At 51.1% G+C, this 18,552-nt stretch overlaps 8 protein-coding genes across 8 annotated transcripts; 4 read left to right on the top strand and 4 right to left on the bottom strand.

The window, feature by feature from the left end:
- Window positions 1–6: 6 nt before the first annotated feature.
- Window positions 7–2,519, top strand: CONPUDRAFT_139022 (MFS general substrate transporter). Its single transcript, XM_007773990.1, has 13 exons — window positions 7–379; window positions 472–540; window positions 599–627; window positions 684–726; window positions 781–847; window positions 900–959; window positions 1,019–1,085; window positions 1,143–1,263; window positions 1,328–1,559; window positions 1,616–1,640; window positions 1,690–1,778; window positions 1,838–1,939; window positions 1,995–2,519. The coding sequence occupies exons 1-13, from the start codon at window positions 134–136 to the stop codon at window positions 2,393–2,395; spliced, it is 1,551 nt and encodes a 516-aa protein (XP_007772180.1). The 5' UTR covers window positions 7–133; the 3' UTR covers window positions 2,396–2,519.
- Window positions 2,520–3,240: 721 nt separating this feature from the next.
- On the top strand, window positions 3,241–5,605 carry CONPUDRAFT_84173 (MFS general substrate transporter). The gene is made up of 13 exons (XM_007773989.1): window positions 3,241–3,536; window positions 3,592–3,660; window positions 3,712–3,740; window positions 3,797–3,839; window positions 3,896–3,962; window positions 4,016–4,075; window positions 4,132–4,198; window positions 4,261–4,381; window positions 4,436–4,667; window positions 4,721–4,745; window positions 4,801–4,889; window positions 4,947–5,048; window positions 5,100–5,605. Exons 1-13 carry the CDS (start codon window positions 3,363–3,365, stop codon window positions 5,489–5,491), a joined length of 1,470 nt encoding a protein of 489 aa, XP_007772179.1. The 5' UTR covers window positions 3,241–3,362; the 3' UTR covers window positions 5,492–5,605.
- Window positions 5,606–5,698: 93 nt separating this feature from the next.
- CONPUDRAFT_167880 (uncharacterized protein) lies at window positions 5,699–6,254 on the bottom strand (the record flags this gene model as incomplete). The annotated part of the gene is made up of 3 exons (XM_007773988.1): window positions 5,699–5,772; window positions 5,833–6,131; window positions 6,187–6,254. Coding segments are annotated over 3 exons (382 nt in total), but the record flags the coding sequence as incomplete, so codon positions are not given.
- Window positions 6,255–7,776: 1,522 nt separating this feature from the next.
- On the bottom strand, window positions 7,777–8,285 carry CONPUDRAFT_157044 (uncharacterized protein; the record flags this gene model as incomplete). Its single annotated transcript, XM_007773987.1, has 2 exons — window positions 7,777–8,080; window positions 8,134–8,285. 2 exons carry the CDS (start codon window positions 8,283–8,285, stop codon window positions 7,777–7,779), a joined length of 456 nt encoding a protein of 151 aa, XP_007772177.1.
- A 277-nt stretch (window positions 8,286–8,562) lies between these two features.
- CONPUDRAFT_145996 (uncharacterized protein) lies at window positions 8,563–9,384 on the top strand (the record flags this gene model as incomplete). The annotated part of the gene is made up of 3 exons (XM_007773986.1): window positions 8,563–8,599; window positions 8,661–8,824; window positions 8,885–9,384. The coding sequence occupies exons 2-3, from the start codon at window positions 8,692–8,694 to the stop codon at window positions 9,382–9,384; spliced, it is 633 nt and encodes a 210-aa protein (XP_007772176.1). The 5' UTR covers window positions 8,563–8,599; window positions 8,661–8,691.
- A 1,382-nt stretch (window positions 9,385–10,766) lies between these two features.
- On the bottom strand, window positions 10,767–12,850 carry CONPUDRAFT_128840 (DnaJ-domain-containing protein). Its single transcript, XM_007773985.1, has 6 exons — window positions 12,316–12,850; window positions 11,876–12,258; window positions 11,796–11,830; window positions 11,484–11,741; window positions 11,288–11,432; window positions 10,767–11,233 (listed from the first exon to the last, which is right to left on the bottom strand). Exons 1-6 carry the CDS (start codon window positions 12,680–12,682, stop codon window positions 11,012–11,014), a joined length of 1,410 nt encoding a protein of 469 aa, XP_007772175.1. The 5' UTR covers window positions 12,683–12,850; the 3' UTR covers window positions 10,767–11,011.
- Window positions 12,851–12,903: 53 nt separating this feature from the next.
- CONPUDRAFT_109129 (MFS general substrate transporter) lies at window positions 12,904–15,500 on the bottom strand. Its single transcript, XM_007773984.1, has 9 exons — window positions 15,174–15,500; window positions 15,092–15,122; window positions 14,933–15,040; window positions 14,764–14,877; window positions 14,508–14,705; window positions 14,257–14,407; window positions 13,959–14,108; window positions 13,685–13,903; window positions 12,904–13,624 (listed from the first exon to the last, which is right to left on the bottom strand). Exons 1-9 carry the CDS (start codon window positions 15,441–15,443, stop codon window positions 13,231–13,233), a joined length of 1,635 nt encoding a protein of 544 aa, XP_007772174.1. The 5' UTR covers window positions 15,444–15,500; the 3' UTR covers window positions 12,904–13,230.
- A 1,502-nt stretch (window positions 15,501–17,002) lies between these two features.
- On the top strand, window positions 17,003–18,461 carry CONPUDRAFT_75638 (uncharacterized protein; the record flags this gene model as incomplete). Its single annotated transcript, XM_007773706.1, has 9 exons — window positions 17,003–17,034; window positions 17,234–17,391; window positions 17,423–17,478; window positions 17,507–17,548; window positions 17,591–17,690; window positions 17,755–17,814; window positions 17,975–18,132; window positions 18,295–18,324; window positions 18,417–18,461. The coding sequence occupies 9 exons, from the start codon at window positions 17,003–17,005 to the stop codon at window positions 18,459–18,461; spliced, it is 681 nt and encodes a 226-aa protein (XP_007771896.1).
- Window positions 18,462–18,552: the final 91 nt, after the last annotated feature.

Here is an 18,552-nt window from a genome sequence, read left to right as displayed (position 1 = left end):
CCCTCTCTTCCCCCTGAGCTTAGCGCTCGGTTTTCATTTACTGCTGCGTCCTATTCAAAGCCTCCTCTGAGTGCCGCCAACTCCTCTACACTACCCTACGAACCAGAGTACCTGACTCCTATCCGATCCGATCATGGACGTGGACACGTCGCCCTCGTCCCCCTCCTCCGTGGACGCCTCCAGATACGACCTGAAGCGGACCTCCAGCACTGTCATGAAGGGCGAGACGGACATGCTCGACAGGGCAGGCGCCGTAGAGCGGCTTGAAGATATTGATTTGGATGGTGTGGATAAGAAACATCTCGAGAAGGTTGTATGGAGGAAGTTGGACATGCTCTTGTTGCCGATGGCGACAATGTTCTTCTTCTTGTCGTTCTTGGTGAGCCCTGTCAACTCAGCTTTGGGTGTACTTCCTGGAGCGATGTCGCAGTGGATTGGACTGTTGAGTGCTAACGGTAGTTATACTCGCAGGATAGAGGAAATATTGCGAATGCGAAGGTGGCGGGTATGCAGACGTCACTGAATATGTCGAACTACGACGTATGTTTTGTTTCTTTTGGTGACCCGTTAGTGTCACTGCCTGACGCTTGACTTGCAGTACAGCATTGCTCTCACTGTCACATACATGTGCGTATACAGTCTCTTTGCTCAACTCCGTATTCTAACGCGGTCCACACTGCCAGACCATACATCCTTACTGAAATCCCTTCCAATCTCATCCTTCGAGTAAGCCATACCTCGCTATACCGAGGAGTGTCGCTGACCGGAACATTTGTCCAGTACGTTGGTCCTCACTTGATGTTGCCGGGCATGGTCGCTATCTGGGGAATTATTGCGACTCTGCAAGGTATGGAGACTACGTCAGCTGTTCTATCTTTGTCATTTAGCCATCAAATCAGGAACCGTCACCTCCTACGGCGGACTGCTTGCATGCCGCTTCTTTCTTGGGCTAGTCGAAGGTACGCGTTCGAATCAAAAGTACGATCTGCCAAGCGGCTGGTAAACCAATGACTTTTAGGCGGTCTCCCTCCCGGTCTCACGATCTACCTTGCTACTTTCTATCCGCGCGAGAAGCTACAACTTAGGTCAGTCATGTCTTCGTTTTACACTGTGTTGATTCATGGTCTTGTGTTGCCGTTTAGGATCGCGACCTATTTTGCGGCATCGTCCCTTTCAGGAGCTTTTACTGGTCTACTCGCGGCCGCGATCACGAACATGGATGGTGTAGGCAACAAGCCGGGTTGGGCCTGGATATTCATATTGGTACGTGCATATTGTACTTGTCCACTGTTGTTGTTCCACAGGAATGAGACTGACTCTTACGCAGGAGGGTCTCTTCAGTTCTGCTTTCGGCTTCCTGTGCTTCTTCATTCTCCCCAAGTCCCCAGAGACGACCAGCATCCTTTCACCGACCGAACGCGCTTATGTCGTCTATAGACTTAAGCAAGCTGGTTCGGCGTCTAGCGATGAGAACGAGGACAACTTCAGCTGGAGGGAGGTCAGGATAGCCCTGAAGTCTCCCCAGGTGATATTCGGCACTCTGATGAGCGTCTTGATGGGTAAGCTGTGATCAATGGAATGATGACAGGTTAGGTTAGCCTCTGATTCGTTGCAGGTATAACGCTCTATGGGCTTGCCTAGTAAGTTTTTACTGCGCGTACTGGCTACTTAACTGACTTAGTGTCGCAGTTTTGAGCCCATCATTGTGCAAGGTTTGGGGTATGCTGGCAACCGTGCGCAGCTCATGAGCGCGCCACCGTTCGCAGTGGCGTTTGTCCGTGAGTTCTCCTCAGGTCCGATCGAGATGGACCGGGTCTGATCAACTTTACGTTACCAGTATCTTTGGCTTCGGCCTTTGCGGCCGACCGCTTTGGTAGACGAGGCGCGGTCGCCATTTTCTTCGCTTGCTGGTCTATCGTTGGTTATTCCATTTACCTTGGTGTGTCCCTTCCCTTCCCTTCCCTCCTCATGCCCTGTTAATCAACGGAATGTAGACGAGACCAACTCCAAACATGCACAGTACGGCGCTCTCTTCCTCGCTGTTCCGGGAACGTATGCTGCCGCACCAGCTGTTATGACCTGGATGGCAAACAACAGCGCGCCACACACTCGACGTGCGACGTCTATTGCGCTTGGATTCGTCGCTTCGAATAGCGGTGGCATAATTGCCACTTGGCTTTTTGGGACGCTTTCGCCTGCGCCTAACTACACGGCGGCAACGATCGTCTGTCTCTCGAGCAGCGCTGGTGTACTGGTGCTTGCGGCTGCGAACTGGGTCTATCTGGCCAAACAAAACTTGGATAAGGCAGCGCGACGGGAAGAGATGGTGACGACTGGTGGCTCGGAGGCGAAGGGGATGGGGGATAAGAGCGCGTTTTTTGTGTATAACCTGTGAGGAACTGCTTTGTGGTGCTTGAGCTTGATGGTGCTTGGAAGCGTGCTTGGCACGACAAAAGGAACATGGCTATGTTTATACGCACTATACTAGAAGTGTAGTAATCGTTGCGGCCTGTATTTCGACCATAGTTGCTTTCTGTAATACATGCTGTATACAGCTTCCAGCTCATATGTGTAACCTTCAAGATCAAGGCTACCGGAAATTCACTTTAGCCAGTGAAGATGAAGGGGGTGACTCAGCACTCGCGTGAAAGCCGTAAGTTAATTGCGGAGAAAGCTGCGTGCTCTGATCTCCGAACCGGCTTTTCCCTCCAAGCGCGCAACCTGCCGCCCACGCTTTAACCGATGTCAGGTTGATCAAGCTTTTGTCGCTCCTTTCCTCAGAATGCAACACCTCCCAAACTTCGAAAGCAGTTTGAAACTAATGCCCAGGGCTAAAAATTTGGTACTCAGGGAGAATTGATATAAGGTTTTGGTGTATATCGAGCTCAAATTTTCGCCACTCACGATGATTCATTGCACCAATCCCCATCTTGTCCCCATCTGATGATCACCGCGTAGTGGCCATGGAGGCCATGTTCTAATCCTTGTCTCTAAAGCTAACTTTCATGGGGCTAAACATACCAGTAAACCCTAAAGCGTCTTTGCTTCCGACATCTGTTCATCGCTGCGAGGAAGTCGACCGCAAGAAACCAGGGATATCCACAGCGGCCGAGATCAATTCAGTGGACCATGTGCGCCCCTGCGTGTCCATCATTGCACCGCGGAGGATCTCTGATGGTCGACTGCTGTTGCCTCTTCAGAACCACAAGGATGAACCGTCGCTCCCACCCACCTTCATGCCGGACGGTGTCGACGGGATCGTAATTTCATATGCTGGGCGCCAGCAGCACGCGCTCTTCTCCCAGTCCTGACTCTCACCTCTCTACTATACACCTCCATTCCTTTCCCTCACTCTCCTTCGAATGGCGAGCCATGAGTTGAGCTCCCTTCCCTCAACTGACTTGAAAGATCCCGTGGAGGCTGGCGTGGAGGAAGTGTTGGGGTCAGAGGCGGCGGTGCTGGAGCAGAAAGTATGGCGAAAGTTGGATAGGTGGCTGATGCCTATGGCGATGATGTTCTACCTCCTCTCGTTTGTGGTGAGTATCGTCGCCTGCTGTGAGCTCTTCCATGGTTTACCGAAGTCTTTCTAAGGACCGGTCCAACATCGCAAATGCAAAGGTCGCCGGCATGCAGACATCACTGAAGATGACGAATTACGACGTAAGTTATCTCGACCTCTGAATGGCATAGCAAATGAATGGTTTGTAACAGTACAGTATCGCCCTTACGGTCACGTACATGTGAGGACTCGGAGAAGGCCACGTCGAGTGATGGTTGTACTCACAGTGCTTCACAGACCATATATTCTCGCTGAATTCCCGTCCAATATCCTCCTTAAGGTGCGCATCAGTGTCGTGCCAAGCTATCAGCATCATAACGCGACCCACCCATTCAGATTGTGGGGCCCGACCTCATGCTTCCAGGGATGATCGCTATGTGGGGTATCGTTGCAACACTACAAGGTACGATAATCTGACATTGAGAGGCTTTCCCATTAACCTCTGACTGGGTCCAGGGGTTGTACATAACTATTCGGGCCTGCTTGCATGTCGATTCTTCCTTGGCTTATGCGAGGGTGAGATGAGTTTAGTGACAAGTCAATCATAGAACTAACCAGACAAACCTGGTCAGGCGGGCTGTTCCCGGGCATTACGCTTTACCTGTCTTTCTTTTATCCCCGCGAACGCTTACAGATACGGTGAGCGTTCTGGTAGTGTGATATCAATGCAGTTGCGTCCTAGGATACTGATTTCAACCCAGAGTTGCCGCATACTTCGCGTCAGCCTCTCTCTCCGGCGCTTTCTCGGGGCTTCTTGCTGCTGGTATCGTCAACATGGACGGCATAGGGGGGAGGCCCGGATGGGCTTGGATCTTCATCCTAGTACGCTCTTTACTTCTTGGTGTTTGTCTGAGACGTTGAGGATTCTGCGTGCAGGAAGGACTCTTTACCACTATCTTTGGCGTCGTGTGTTTATTCCTCCTTCCAAGATCGCCAGAGACAGCCCGTTTCCTCTCATCCTCCGAGCGATCTTACGTGCTTAGTCGCCTTAAGAAGGATGGAGCGGTTTCACATGATACTGAAGACGATGGGTTCAGCTGGAGAGAAGTCTCCAAGTGTTTTAGTTCTCCGCATATTTGGATGCTATCAGTCGCCTTATTCTTCATGGGTACGTCTGTCCTTCGTCATGGTACCCAGATAAGCTAACTAGGTATATCAAAGGAACTACACTGTACGGACTAGCATAGTAAGCGTCTAGCACGGAACCGAATGTCGATCTCTTATCTGACTGCCCCACTTAGCTTTGAGCCTGTCATTGTTCAGGGCTTGGGTTACGCTGGCAATCATGCACAGTTGATGAGCGCGCCTCCTTTTGCGGTCGCCTTCGTTCGTGAGTCGTAGTCCGCTGGTAGCCATGTGCACCTAATTTTGATCCGACGATCTATAGTCTCGATCATAACTGCCTTCACCTCTGACCGTTTTGGCAGGCGTGGATTGACAGCCATCTGCTTCTCGATCTTAGCCACCATCGGCTTTGCGATGTTTTACGGTATGTACCAAATATAGGTCCCATGATGCGTCTCTAACGCCCATTCAACAGCGAGCGATTCTCATCGTGTACAGTACGGCTCCCTCTTTCTGACGATTCCAGGAGTATATGGGGCGGCCCCTGCCCTTGTCACATGGATAACGAACAATAGCGCCCCGCACACGCGGCGGGCGACGGCAGTCGCAATCGGCTTCATCAACTCGAACGCGGGCGGCGTGCTCGCGACGTGGCTCTTTGGTACGCTCTCACCCGCGCCCGAGTACAAAAAGGCGACGGTCATCTGCCTCGCTTTCTCCGTCGGCGTGGTGGTTCTATCCGCGGCGAACTGGGCATACCTCGCTAATGAGAACCGCAAGAAAACCGCAGAGCGGGAAGCGGGACGCACGAGGGAGGAGGAGCACGGGCTGGGGGACCAGAGCGCTTGGTTCGTGTATAATCTATAGCTTGATCAAAAACGGCATATCGGTGAACCCACGTTCGTTTCATTTTGGACTAAATTCATTATTCTTAATATGAGATTGCACGCCATATGGACTATAACAGAGCTTGCGTTGATCCACTCTTTCGCGGTGATGAAAGCTTTACGCCGTTTCTACTCATGGTGAGCGTCCCCGGATACAATGCCATAACGATACATTTGCATACAGTCAGGTGAGTTCATTACAATCGTATAGTACATTGGCTAAATATCTTCTCCGCTCAGCGCCAGTTAATAGCTGACGTCCTATACGTCAAGGATTGAGCCCGATAGGTCCATTGGGGCGACTGAGGTCGATGTGCTTACCTCGTCAACACTCCGTTCAATGTTCTCGTGCACGCGACCGGCGTAAATGGGTTTGCTGCGCTCAACAACCTCCTCGTGCACACGGCCAGCAAAAATCGGCTTGCTTCTCTTGATCTCCTCGTGCACGCTGCCCGCGTAGATCGGCTTGCTGCGCTCGACCTCTTCGTGAACGCGGCCAGCGTAAATCGGCTTGCTGCGTTCGACCTCTTCATGCACGCGACCAGCGAATATCGGCTTGCTTCGCTCAAGGTTCTCGTGAACGCTACCTGCGAAGATTGGCTTGCTTCGCTCGACGTTCTCTGCATATAAGTAAGTATTTCATGTGCCTTGCTTAAGGAAAAATACATAGCGTACCAGTCGGTGCGCCGTACGCTACGACGGTCAGAGCAAGAAAGATGGCGATGGAGAAAGTAGAACGCATGATAGTGGTAGGTGCTTTGCTGCCTAGCCCCCTTTCTGCGTAACTGCATTTATAATGCTTGCGCCGCTCTCGTAAGTCACTCATGCCTCATCTGGAAATTATGCTTATGTCTGGGCTGATGTTGGCAAGTCTCAGAAATTTGCCCGATGCGATAACAAGGCACGGATGACGGAGCTATCGTCCATCGGCGGAAGCAGTTTATGCACCCTCATGACCACTGGCTAGCACCGGTCGCACGTCGGCGTAGACGGGATCTGCTTCCGTTGGCTCGCGATACCCGAGGACCCGGCTCGAGGGTATCAAACCTTACACCTTTCCGGCGTCACCGGTGGTACCATGCTGACGAACTTAGTACGACTCCTCGCATAGTAAGGATTTAGCTTGTCACTTTCCTGCACATGACTGTACAAAATCTTCATACGTGTGCGTGCCTACTTTCAGCCGGGTTTTCTATGACCCTTCTGAGAAGCGTGAGCGTGGGACGTCGTGCGGCGCTGTCTAGCCATAATTGCGAAGCACAGAGGAGAAGCCGCGATAGTTCGATCGTTTCGAGAGAAGTTGCCATGGACTTACGAGGCCGGCATACCAGTGGTCGGAGAAACGCGTGGCTTCTTTCTACAGACAGTAGTAAAGTTCGATAACTTTTTCCTATCCAGTAATGTACACCATGTGTAACTTTGCCCAAGTGTCTAAGCTTATTTGAACGTTGTGGCGATAGTGTTTAGCTGTCTCCCTGACATAACTATCCGATGTCAGTTCCATAAACTTAACCTTGCAGGATCGGTCCACATTAATGATGATGAGTTGTGCATCAGCCTATATTAGTTACACAGAGACATAAGCCAATACTGCATGTGCCGACGATCTTTCTTCACCTTCATTCACCTTCGACAAGCGCATCGGTTTGTGGTCTTATCCCCGATATTAAGGCGCCTCAGTGTCAAAGCTGGTGTGACGATGTGAATCTATTTTGAAATGATGGCATACGAGGTATCAAAGTTGCCGTAGCGCTTGTTCAGCAGTTGACTCAGAGTCTTCCGAGAGCGCATTTTGACAGGCTTCTAGCGTGTTCTCACTCGAACAAGCTCCAAGATTATCATGGTGTTCTAAGGCACACATCGATCAACTCCGCAAGAAGCAAAAAATGACCCTCCCTATCCGCATGCAACGGTGTGGCTAGCGGCGGTGGCGAACATCATCTGAAACACATTGGGTATAATCCAAGTTTTTATGGCATCCTTCCGCCAACTTTTTGCTTAGCTTATCCATGCATTTTATCGTGGCGCTCGTCTTCCAGAAGCAAAACCTTTTTTAACGGTCGACTGTTGCCTTTGAGCAACACGACCTGAGCCATTCACCAGGGTCATGGCGGAACACTACCTGCCTAATGCGGAGCATTGTCGTATACTGGCCAGGACGCGATTTCTGGGTACACGATTACTATTACGCGAAGGCTCGAGCAAAGATCGGTTGATAAATGCAGTATCGTACACGCTATCGTTTGAAATTCGGCTACCATCTACTTAGTGGAGCTCGTAGTATGGGTCGGGCCGAGGTAACCCGCGGGTGCTCGTTGTGAGATCGATATGTGACTGCAGTAGCTGAGCTACAACGTTGACCTTGCGTAAAACGATGACGAGACAGATGACGTTCGCCACAGTTAATAGCGTAGACACGGTTATTTGAAACGTGGTGATGTGAGTGCTTGATGTGTTCTGTGCGCTGGGAGTGTTGAAGGGATCCTCGTCATAGTAGCCTTTCTCCGGCTCATGTTGAGTGAGAGGCGCGTACTCGCTGTTGTCTGGCATATTGTAAGGCTCAGAGACCCTGCATTTAGTTGAATGAACCAAAGAAAGGAATTATGCATTACTATCACTTACATGAAAGTCAGCGAAGACGGTCTTAGATGGCTAAGCTGCGCATTGAGGTCATTTATAGCGAGTGTGGCGGAGGTCGACTCTTGGGTGGACTTAACTTGAGCTTGAGCGCTCACCTGATCCGAGCCCCAAATCACAGAGTTCAAATGTTTCATCGGTGAGATTTCCTAATAAGAATACAACGTAGATCCCATATGGTGTTGGCGCCCTGGACATAGCTAGTACAAATCGGTGGTGGCGTGGGCACTTTTGTGTACATCTTATCGCTAGTGACACTCACTTGTACCTGTGGCGGAAGAGGCGATCGGGGCACCATGTTTGACATCGAAGCCACCCAGATATAGAAAAATCGTTCCGGTACAACACTTGCCGTAGAGGAGAAGTTCCGATGTGCGTCCTAGCCAACACTGGGGCGGATGAGATGTTACGTTTGCCTTCTGGAGCATAATCCCAATTCTGCGAACAGGCCCTCCAAATTGCGATAATACGTCAGGCTCAAAGTGGCTGGAAGGACTCGTCAGATAACCCACCTGCGTCTCTTCAGAACAGACACATTCCACAATGCAGTCGCCGTGGTACAAGTCGATCGCCTTCTACCTATTCATGTTTTTTGCCATGACTGCGTTGCACGTAGCATCTACCATTCGCACCCTGCAGACATTAGACGGCATGCTGCCCACGCGCAGACAGTACTGTGAGTGTTGTCCGACAACCATCAGCGAGCATTCTCATCACTAGTAAACTCTGCTTATAGCCTGGGTCGACGATGACTACCCCGACCAGCTTCCTATCGAGATGCCTACTGTCGCCCTCGAGATGCTGGATGGCGAGGACCACTACGGTCTGCACGATGACGAGGAATGGGTCGCCCTATTTCCCAACGACGGCTTCCTGACCCTTGGCCCGTCCAACCGTACTTTCTTCTTATCCATGATCCATCAATTCCACTGCCTTGATGTCATCCGCGTCGGAATGGTGGCGAATAGGACCGGATCAATCTACCACGTTGAGCACTGTCTGCGCTACCTAAGGCAGATCATTCTCTGCAACTCGGACGTGACAATCGAGACAGGGCGCCCGAGGCTCGTTGATGGGGTGTGGATGCATGTTGCGGACGGCGGGACGGGAATGATACATCGGTGCAGGGACTGGACCAAGGTTAGGGATTTTTTGGTGGAAAACCCACCTATGGAACTCAAACAGACGTCTTCTGCGTATGGGGAGGGCTCTTCAACTGATCGAGAGGGGTATTGAGCCCATGACGGGGCGAAACTGTAGTGGAGAATAATCAGCTGGCAGCGGCAGCTGTTTCTGAACTTGACGAATTTGTACGCTTACTGTATTCTTGCCTCGGTGTGTTTTGAAACTATGCGCTTGCCATATCCTAACCGTATCTCGGACATAAATGGCCTGTCAAGGCCTGCCTTGTGATATATCGGATAAACTCAGACCAAGGCAAGGCAAACTAAGAGCCAAATTTAAGCTTCATCACACTGGCTCGGTATATATCCCATGCGGTCAGCTTGTTACCTTCGTCGAAGTCTAATCTTTAGTTGGACAACAAAACTGTCAACATCATGGATACTAAGAAAGACTCAATGATAGAAGTCACCGGAAATGGTATTTGAAGAAAGGAAACCTTCGCGGAAATTGACGGGCGCAATTATGCAATAGGTAAGTGTGGCAGAGTCTTGGTAGTAAAACGAGTTCGCTGTAATGATGTTGCAGCGTTTTTCTCACACGGTCCCCATGACTTGTCTGTTCTTTTGCAATGGCCCAATTCGAACCAAATCCAGAGAAAGGGAATACCGTCAAGCATTTTTCTGAGACTCGAGTAACCAAGTTCGTCCCTTGACTCGACGCGGCTCGCTGATTAACCATTCACGTCGAAGAGCTTCTTCAGGAGACGCTGCTACACAAGCATCAATAGCTGGTACATGATGGTCATAGACCTACTTGGTAAACCTAGGTATGCACTCGTCTGGATGGGGTGCCGTGAAGTAGTCGTATATAGGCAAGTGATGGGAGCAGAGATCGAGTGAGGAAGCATCCGTCTTTCGTGATAGAAACAGTCGGTGGTCATGCATCGGCAAAGTTGTGACAGTCATTCGGTAGGATCGTAAAGCGTAGGGTTTCAAGCGTAGGATTGGCTTACCTTCTAGCTTCACTTGAATATTCTCTCTACGTTTGAGCACTGGGTCCAGAACTGGACTATGTGGCTTGATATAGGATACTCCGGGCAGCGATTGTACAAACATTTTTCGCAAAGAGGAACACCAACACGCCGCCACCACTGGCATATGCTCTCCCCCGTCCATAAGGAATTGAGTAGACGTGCGTAGGAACCATGGGATCCGCGGAGTTGAGTTACAATGGTGCGGTATGAAGACAAGGTAGACTTGTTAAAGTGGGTGCACCCGCCCTAACGTACATGATAAAATCAGATGGAAAGAGGCCAATGAAGGGTGGTTTGTGAGAAAAAACATCCTCACGCGACTGGCGACAGCCTTGCGCCGCATCTCATTCAGGGGTTCCGATTGCGACATAGCCAAACTCTCCCTGATCAATTGCGGATCAAGCTAGAGTTTAACAGGATATTAGTAGACCTTTCGTACTATGGGTGCACTTGGGTCCACGGTAGACGTAGATGCAGTATCGCTAGCTCTTCAATGGATTGAATGTATGCGGTCTCTACGTAGAAGATGTATGTGACAATCGGTATAACCAGGGGCGGATAGATATACACATATGGATGCGGTCATTAGGCTACTTGTATTCTGATATGGGCGTCACATTGAACAAGAAAGTACATGGGCGGCACGTCATAAATCCGTGCTAAGTGAGAATCGTGGGCAAGAGGAGAGACAAAAGATAGGGTAGCTTAGTTGCTGCGCTGGCGATCGCGTTCCCGACTGTGCCTCGTATCGACTCGAACGTATTCACTTTCGTCGGTTGATTCGTCCTTGCGGACGGCGGTGTATGCCTCACCGAGGATCTGCAGGCCAATGGCACGCAGCTGGGCTTTGTCGCGCGAGACCTTCGGGTCCTCGAGTATGCGGTCGCATGTCTCGCGTAGGACGGACTCAATCTCAAGTTTCGCGCCCTGGGATGTGTTCACGTTAGCAAGGTCAAGGATAGAGCAAAGGGGTGAGCAAACCTTGAACAGAGCCTGAACACCCTTCTCGGCAGCCTGCTCTTCAAGCCGCTGCTTCTCCTCCGGCGTAAGGTTTCCAGCTTTTTCGGCGGCTTGTATCTGGTCGAAGACGCCCTTGAGCTCAATCGCTGCACGGAGAGTTGATACGCTAATTGCGATTGTTAGACGCAGGAAATAGAGGCGAGAGGTGGCAACTTACGTTTCGCTAAAAACGTGGTACTTGCCCTGCACATTGTGTAGCCAGCCACCAACGCCAAGGAATGTTTGATTAGAAGCGAGGTGGTGTTTCGCTTTGGCCATGTACACAAAGCCGATGGTCTGAAGGAGTTCATATCCGTATGATTCTTTCTTCAAATCTTCAGCCTCCAGTGCGCATATCTGACGGAATGAGCGCGTAACTTCCACGTCGTGCGCTGACTCCGTGAAGATGCTAAGCTTGCGCTCCAGGTTCTCCACACTGAAAATGGCATCATCGTTAGCGTCAGTCTAACGTAGAAGGAATCAGACCCACAGCTTGTCAACACGCTCTTGACGCGCCGCTGCTTTCTGAGCAAATTAGATTTGGAAAGTAGATGACGCATGGATACACACCTCGGCAGCAACCTTCCTCTCCTTCTCGTCTCTCTTTGCCTTCTCCTCATCACTGATAATCTCGCGCCCTTTCGCATCCCGCTGAACCACCTTACCCTCTTCTGCCTCTTCCGCCTCCTGTAGCGCGGACTTCATGTCACGTGCGAGGCTAATCTGACCGATGATTGGCGCGAAGCGTTCGCCGCCGAACATGGCACCAAACACCTCCTCAGGGTCCATGAAACCTCCGTCGGGAGCGCTCTCCTTGGGACCATACTCATTGTACTTCTTCCGCAGCGCTGGATCCGAGAGGGTCTGGTAAGCGATCGCGATCTCCTTAAAGCGGTCTTCGGCATGGGGGTCATCGGGGTTCTTGTCGGGGTGGTGTTTGATTGCCAGCCGACCTAGAGGTTGTGGAGTTGAAGAAGGGAGTCAGAGGCATACTATACAGTGAGACGCACGATAAGCTTTCTTGATATCCTCCGTCGATGCATCAACTGGTACGCCTAGCAAATCGTAGTACCCAGTTTCGAGCGGCTTCTCCTGAGTGCCGATCTTGCGCCCCTTCCTGAGACTCGTATTGGCGTGCTCATTATTTGAAGATCCAGTTCCGCTCCCCGAAGGCAGAACACCCTGCGGGACCTGGGCAGGGTAGAACGCGTGCGAGTACGTGTTTTGGCACTTGCAGCACTGCACCCGAAGATGGGTTGAGGGTGGTGGGATGGGCGTCGGGAGCGCGAACTCAAGAGAAGTGTTACATGACGAACATGTTGTGCGGATATGTGGAACAAATGGCCGCGTACGGAGGATTGGATAGGCCGCGCTCATGGTGGAGTGGAAGGTAGAGACTTTGCCCTGAGCACGGCCATTGCTGCAACTTGCACGCGCGGCGCGAGCGAATGAAGTAAGCGGTCCAGATTAGGAAGGTGTAGTAGTTGGCCCGAACTGGCCTTCAAGATGCTGGAAAGAGGTAAGAAAGAAAAGTGAGCTCGGTGGCTCATGATATCCGCCATCAACATGCGTATAAGAGCGGACTTGCGTGGAAAACGGGGTAAACTCAGCATAAGCATACAACAAACGTACATACGGATACACAACTCTAGCTATGAACAGAATAACAAAAGAGAAGACGAGCGAAATTCTAAGTACATGTCTAACGATCTATGTCATCTAACATCTATGTGGTAGCTACAGCCCATTGAGAGAAGAAGAAGAACGCAGAGAAAAAGAAAATGGGTACATCTAGTCGCGACGTGCGTTAATGTCCATGAAAAATCGTAACCTGCACATCTAATATCGTTCGAGCCCATGAATCTATAATCTAGTGTGCAATGCCAAAATCGTGATCATGAGACGAAAAAAAGAAGAATGAGATCTCAAACAGACTCTTGAGAATCAACCTGAACCTTTTTGGATGAAAAGTAATCGCCGCCGTAGTCTTGCTTTTCTTGCTCGGTCACTTCGCCTTCGGAACTGGTCTTGCCCTCGACGGACTTTTCAACGTCACACTCTGAAGGCCCTGATTTCTCGGCATCGGTGCGGTAAAACGTCAAAAGCGAAAGGAACTCGACGCAAACGAGCGCCGTAAGGAACCACAACGATGCCGCGCGACCGTGATACTCCTGCGGTCCACCTTGCTTTTCCTCAACCGCCGCCTCTATCGAGGTGACCGCCGCGAGACCGACAGCTGCTCCGAATTGAAGTGCGCCGTTGAACATTGCACCCACAGTACCTGCCATTGAAGACGGAGCGACGCGGAAGATTGCAATGCTGTTGTTTTCGATATTAGAGCCTGTTTATACCCTCCTCATATACTGCGACGGTACTCACTTTGTGTGCGAATAGCTGAGCTGCGCGCCACCGCTACCCAGAATGAATGCAGGGAAGACATACGACCAATAGAGCTCTTCTTTCCCGCCCCCGATAGCAAGGAGCGCTGTAGCGATGATGAGCATACCAAGGCCAGTCATGATGATCCACTTGGGGCTGATTCTCTTGGCGAGGGGTCCAGTAAAGCTCATGGCGAATGCCAGGACACCAATGGGAAACCTATCATGCGTAAAGATTAACTTCAAAATACCCGGAGGAGCTAAGGAAGACACACATGTGTATAGCGCAGGAGATGACCGACCAATCAAATACGTCCTGCCAAAGAGTCATGAACATTGTGAAGATGGTACTCCACCAGAAGAATGGCAGTAAAGATGCGCCAAAGAGGACAGAGAAATTCTTGTAAAACCACGTGCGCGGCGGACTTTGGATGTCGAACGGCACCCGAGTAAACACAAGGCACATTATAGAAGAGTTCCATAGGAGATAGCGGACGGAAGGCACGCATGAGGCAGCATAGATAAAGGTGAGTCAGCTTCTCGAACGCCTCATGTCAGAGTTCGCAAGCTTACATTGCTGCCTTTTCGGGAGGAATTCGTCTCTCCCAAAGAAAGAACGCGATCGTGAGCAGGATGGCAACAATAAGCGGTACGAGCACGCCAGCATTTGCAAATCCATCGGTAGAGCCGGATGTGACGGCGTAGATGAATAAGACGATGGCAGCTGTATATGAGACAGTCAGCCGTGATGTACATTCTTCGGACGATAGAAGAGCACGGAAGAGCAAGAACAGGAATGGATGGGAATGGAAAGTACGACATACTTGTAAGAGCCGACACGCCGATGAGATCGAGACTCTTCCACTTGGCGGACTGGTCCAGACCCTCCGCTTTTGGTTCTTGCGGCGGGATGATAATGCCTCCCACGACTGCGACAGGAATCGCGACTATAGCGACAAACCAGAAAACCCAGTGCCACGATGCATATTCAACAAAGAACGCGCCGATGATGAGGCCCAGCACTACGACCGTTTCGTCAGCTTACGTGGCTCAAGAGAACTGCGGGAGGGGCAAGCGCACCGTTCGCCACGCCTCCACAGCCACCGAAGATGCCGATGGCGCGTGCTTGCTCGTGAGGCTCGGGGAAGACGTTCACGAGCAGAGTCAAGGCAGATGGGATAGTCAACGCGGCAGCTGGTGAAAACCATAAATTAAGGGGTATTATAAAACCAAGTAAGGGGAAACTTACATATCCCAATCAACGCGCGAAGAATGATGAGGGGGATTTTCACGTTGACAAAACCAGCGATAATTGAAAGAAGACCTTCCCCAGCGATGCCAGCGACGAACGCATGTTCTGGTATCATGTAAGATCTTTAAAAAAAATTGGTTTGAAGATATCACGCACTTGGAGGATATACATCGGAAATACGACCGCTCTATTCGAGAGTTAGTCATCGTTGGTAATGTGCAAGTCAAACATATCATACAATCAAAAGAAAGGACGCAAAAGTCAACTGGAAAGCACTCATGACCCATGTGGACTGGCTCTCCGTGATGCCGAGCTGTGTCTCAAGAGCAGGGATCGCCGAGAATAACGCCGAGTTATTGAAGGAGTCGATAAACTGAGCCAAACAGAAGATTGAGAGCAACACGAGCTTGCGTGACGTAGACAGCTCTGGCTTAGCGTCGACATCCTTGCTCGCAGCGGGGCTTTCGACAAGCGTCTCTGTCGGAGAAAGAGGAGTTGGCGGTTGCATAATTACGGGACCAGGTGCTGTCCCTATCTAGTATGTGCGAAAAAGTGCGAAGGGCGCACGCACAGGAACGCAGGAACGGTGGGGGACGCAGGGGGGGATAAGGAGGGAAAGGCACCTGGGATCCAATGGGATGAGAAGGAGATGTATTTCGAGTGCTGGGCCGTTACTTATAGTTCGAGCTTGAGGGCAGGAAGACAGGGATCCTGACCGGCCGACAGAGAAGGACTGCAAGAAGGGAAGACGGCGCGGAGGCGGCCTCGTTGCTTAACCATACCCCCGATCGATCTTCCTATGACTTCTTTCTGACACAATTAGTATTCCGTGGTTCGAGAACACGTCCTACTATTGGGTGAGGAGATAAGTTTGGTATAGGAGCGCTCAGGGTGCATGTCCCTGGATTGCCTCATATCATGGCGGAGACATTGACGAAATGAATAATGGATTTACCATGCGTCTTCCAGGTCCGAGCCGCTAGCTCATTTAAGAGTAGAGTGTCCTATCGCTCGGCGTATCAGCGGCTAAATGATCACTGGCTGCCAAATGTCGTGAATCACAGGTGTGGGAGTTCAAGTTGACAACGAGGACTGGCTGTATGCACCTACTTTGAGGCCTTGAGGATCCTTACATGCCGCTCTAGGGTGCTCATAACCCTGTTCAGTCGGCGGAAGAAGGTTAGCATGTCTTTACCAGCAAGAGAGACAATAGTGAACATAGGCCGACATTGCATTGAATCGAAAAGTTCGGAGAACGCGGCTCCGGCATCCCGTACTGATAACAGCCTTCCTGATTGCTATCAAGAAGATTGCCATGTGTCACAATGGTGTTTCAGGTGCTGAAGAGCGGGCAGCTCAAGACGATGTGTTGACATGAGAATTCAGGCCATTGGGGTGGGCGGCGAGAGACCTGCCGCATACACTTGGGAAAACGAGAGCTCGGAACTCGGCGCGCTCTGCAGAACTGAACGCGTGACAAAGCGCTAACGCGATCACGTGCTGTGTGACGGACGACAAAACTCTCGTTGCTTGTTTTACCTTTCATCCTCTTTGTTACACTTGTGTACACGCCGTCGAAACCAGCAAACGAAATACCGATCCCCTGTCTTTCCTCTCGCTATAAAAACACAGGCAGATCTATAACATGTCCCAGGATATGGCTGCGCACAGTCACATTACTAGCTGATAAGCACTGTCATCATCAACTTCGGACGGACCACAAGGCTTGCAACGCGATCATTCTGATCCATTCAGACTTTTCGACCGCCTACTTGGCACTACGCCGCGCCGACAGCCGCATGGTCTAGACGAGCTCTTCGCGTCCCGCAAGGTCTTCACGTCAACGGCAAATGCATACCGATGGAACGCACGTCATCTTCAGACTTGAAAGGGACTCTGCATCAGCTGGGCCACGGACCACGGACCGCCATCGACTTTTCTACGGAATATCAGGGGCATTTCGTGCTGCGCAGGGGTTAGCGGGGTACCATTTGGCCGTCGGTGCTCTCTGAGCCTATCAGAATCTCCAGAGCAGCCTCGCTAGGGCGGATCTTGACTTCGGACGAGATGTCCGTTGATGCATCTACTGACCTTGCGCTGTACGTCTAATCATCTCCTCTCGCTAGTGCCCACTTTAGATCCCCAAACCGCTCTTTCGTAGCTTTCGTACAGCTCATGACCTGCGGACGCCGAGGCTTTACTATGTTTTCCCCGCTGGGGTCGCGGGGATCTCCTGATACTGTGGGGTGTCGGGTGTATCGCTGAAAGACTGGGGGAGAATGTTCAAACGACCGGTAGGTATTACACATATCCCGATTCCGCTGACGACATATGGATGATGTACAATGATGATAAACGTCTCCTATCAGCTCAGATAAAGGCCCGGGAAGAATATCATCATCCTCTCGTAATTGACCCTGCTCTGCATGGCGTTTCGCTACTCGGCATCGAAGACAGTGAGTAAAATGTGCACGTTGTGCATATAAGGGCGTGCTTCGTATCTCATATCGCTGTTATCTGATCTTCTGCTGCCTCGGGATTTGGTACGACGGCCGCTCGTTAAATTAATAGCATCGCCCCAGTTCTCAGACCAGCTTCTTTGCTGCATCTCGGGTAAGCAGCACAGTGGATGTTCGCTTTCACTACCTTCTGAAGCTCCAAGGGTACTGGCGTCACGAGGCAAGCACTTTCCTTAATACTGATTCGCCGATTGCAAATGTTAGAGGCGGCCGAGAGTACAACCTCCGTCTTGTCTGTGAGAGCAAGCGATGATCTGCGCTGTCGCCTATCATCTTGTTGTCGTCTCGACTTATTCTTAGTGATTTGGCCACGAGTTTGTGGGCTCATGGTACTCTTTGGTATCGAACCTTCCCTCCCAGGTCTGTCTGACTAGCTATTGGTCCACTAGCCCAAGCCTCGTGCACATAAAGCGGCTGCTGACAATTACTATCCGAAAATATGTGATATCGATCATCATGAAGCGTCGTCTCAGAGCTCCGTATGCAAAAATCTACAGACGCCTCCGATGTGGCTATGTAGCCCAACCGCCGGAAGTTCCCGGCCGACTTCGGCACATTCGGCCACGACGTGCGGCGACTGCCTTCAGTTACCTACAACGACCCTTTGCCGCTGCCAGTTCCTCTTCAACATCTTCGGCTACTTCTGAAGTCCCCTCTCCCATGACACACGTTCCGTCGGTGAGATCGACTTGACTGAAAGCCTTATCCTGCGTAGGTCGAGGACAGGCTGGGACGATGATCTGAGCCTGCGAAATCTCCCTTGGGTGTCGTCTGCTCGCTGTCTCGGACGGTCTCAAAGCTTTGGCTGTCGCATGTATGATATACACCTTTTTTCTCAAGCCCTTCAAGCCAGTTCTGAGATCGCTCACTGTACGTATTCACCTTGGGTAAGGCGTCCTGTGTCCGCGGTACAACGCCAAGCTTAGCCACGTCGATAACGCCATCGACACACTCTAAATAAGTCTTGGCGGCTCAAGTCTTGGTATTTGAAGGCTCTCGCGACATAAGCTGTCAATTAGCGTGCGTCGCTGGCGATCGCTCAGTTCTCAACATCCGGCGGCTCTGCCTCACGATCGGACCCTGCGATGAGATCTTGTG

Source organism: Coniophora puteana, assembly GCF_000271625.1.
Source record: "Coniophora puteana RWD-64-598 SS2 unplaced genomic scaffold CONPUscaffold_11, whole genome shotgun sequence".
Lineage (NCBI taxonomy): Eukaryota > Fungi > Basidiomycota > Agaricomycetes > Boletales > Coniophoraceae > Coniophora > Coniophora puteana.
This window is presented reverse-complemented; position numbering and strand designations above follow the sequence as displayed.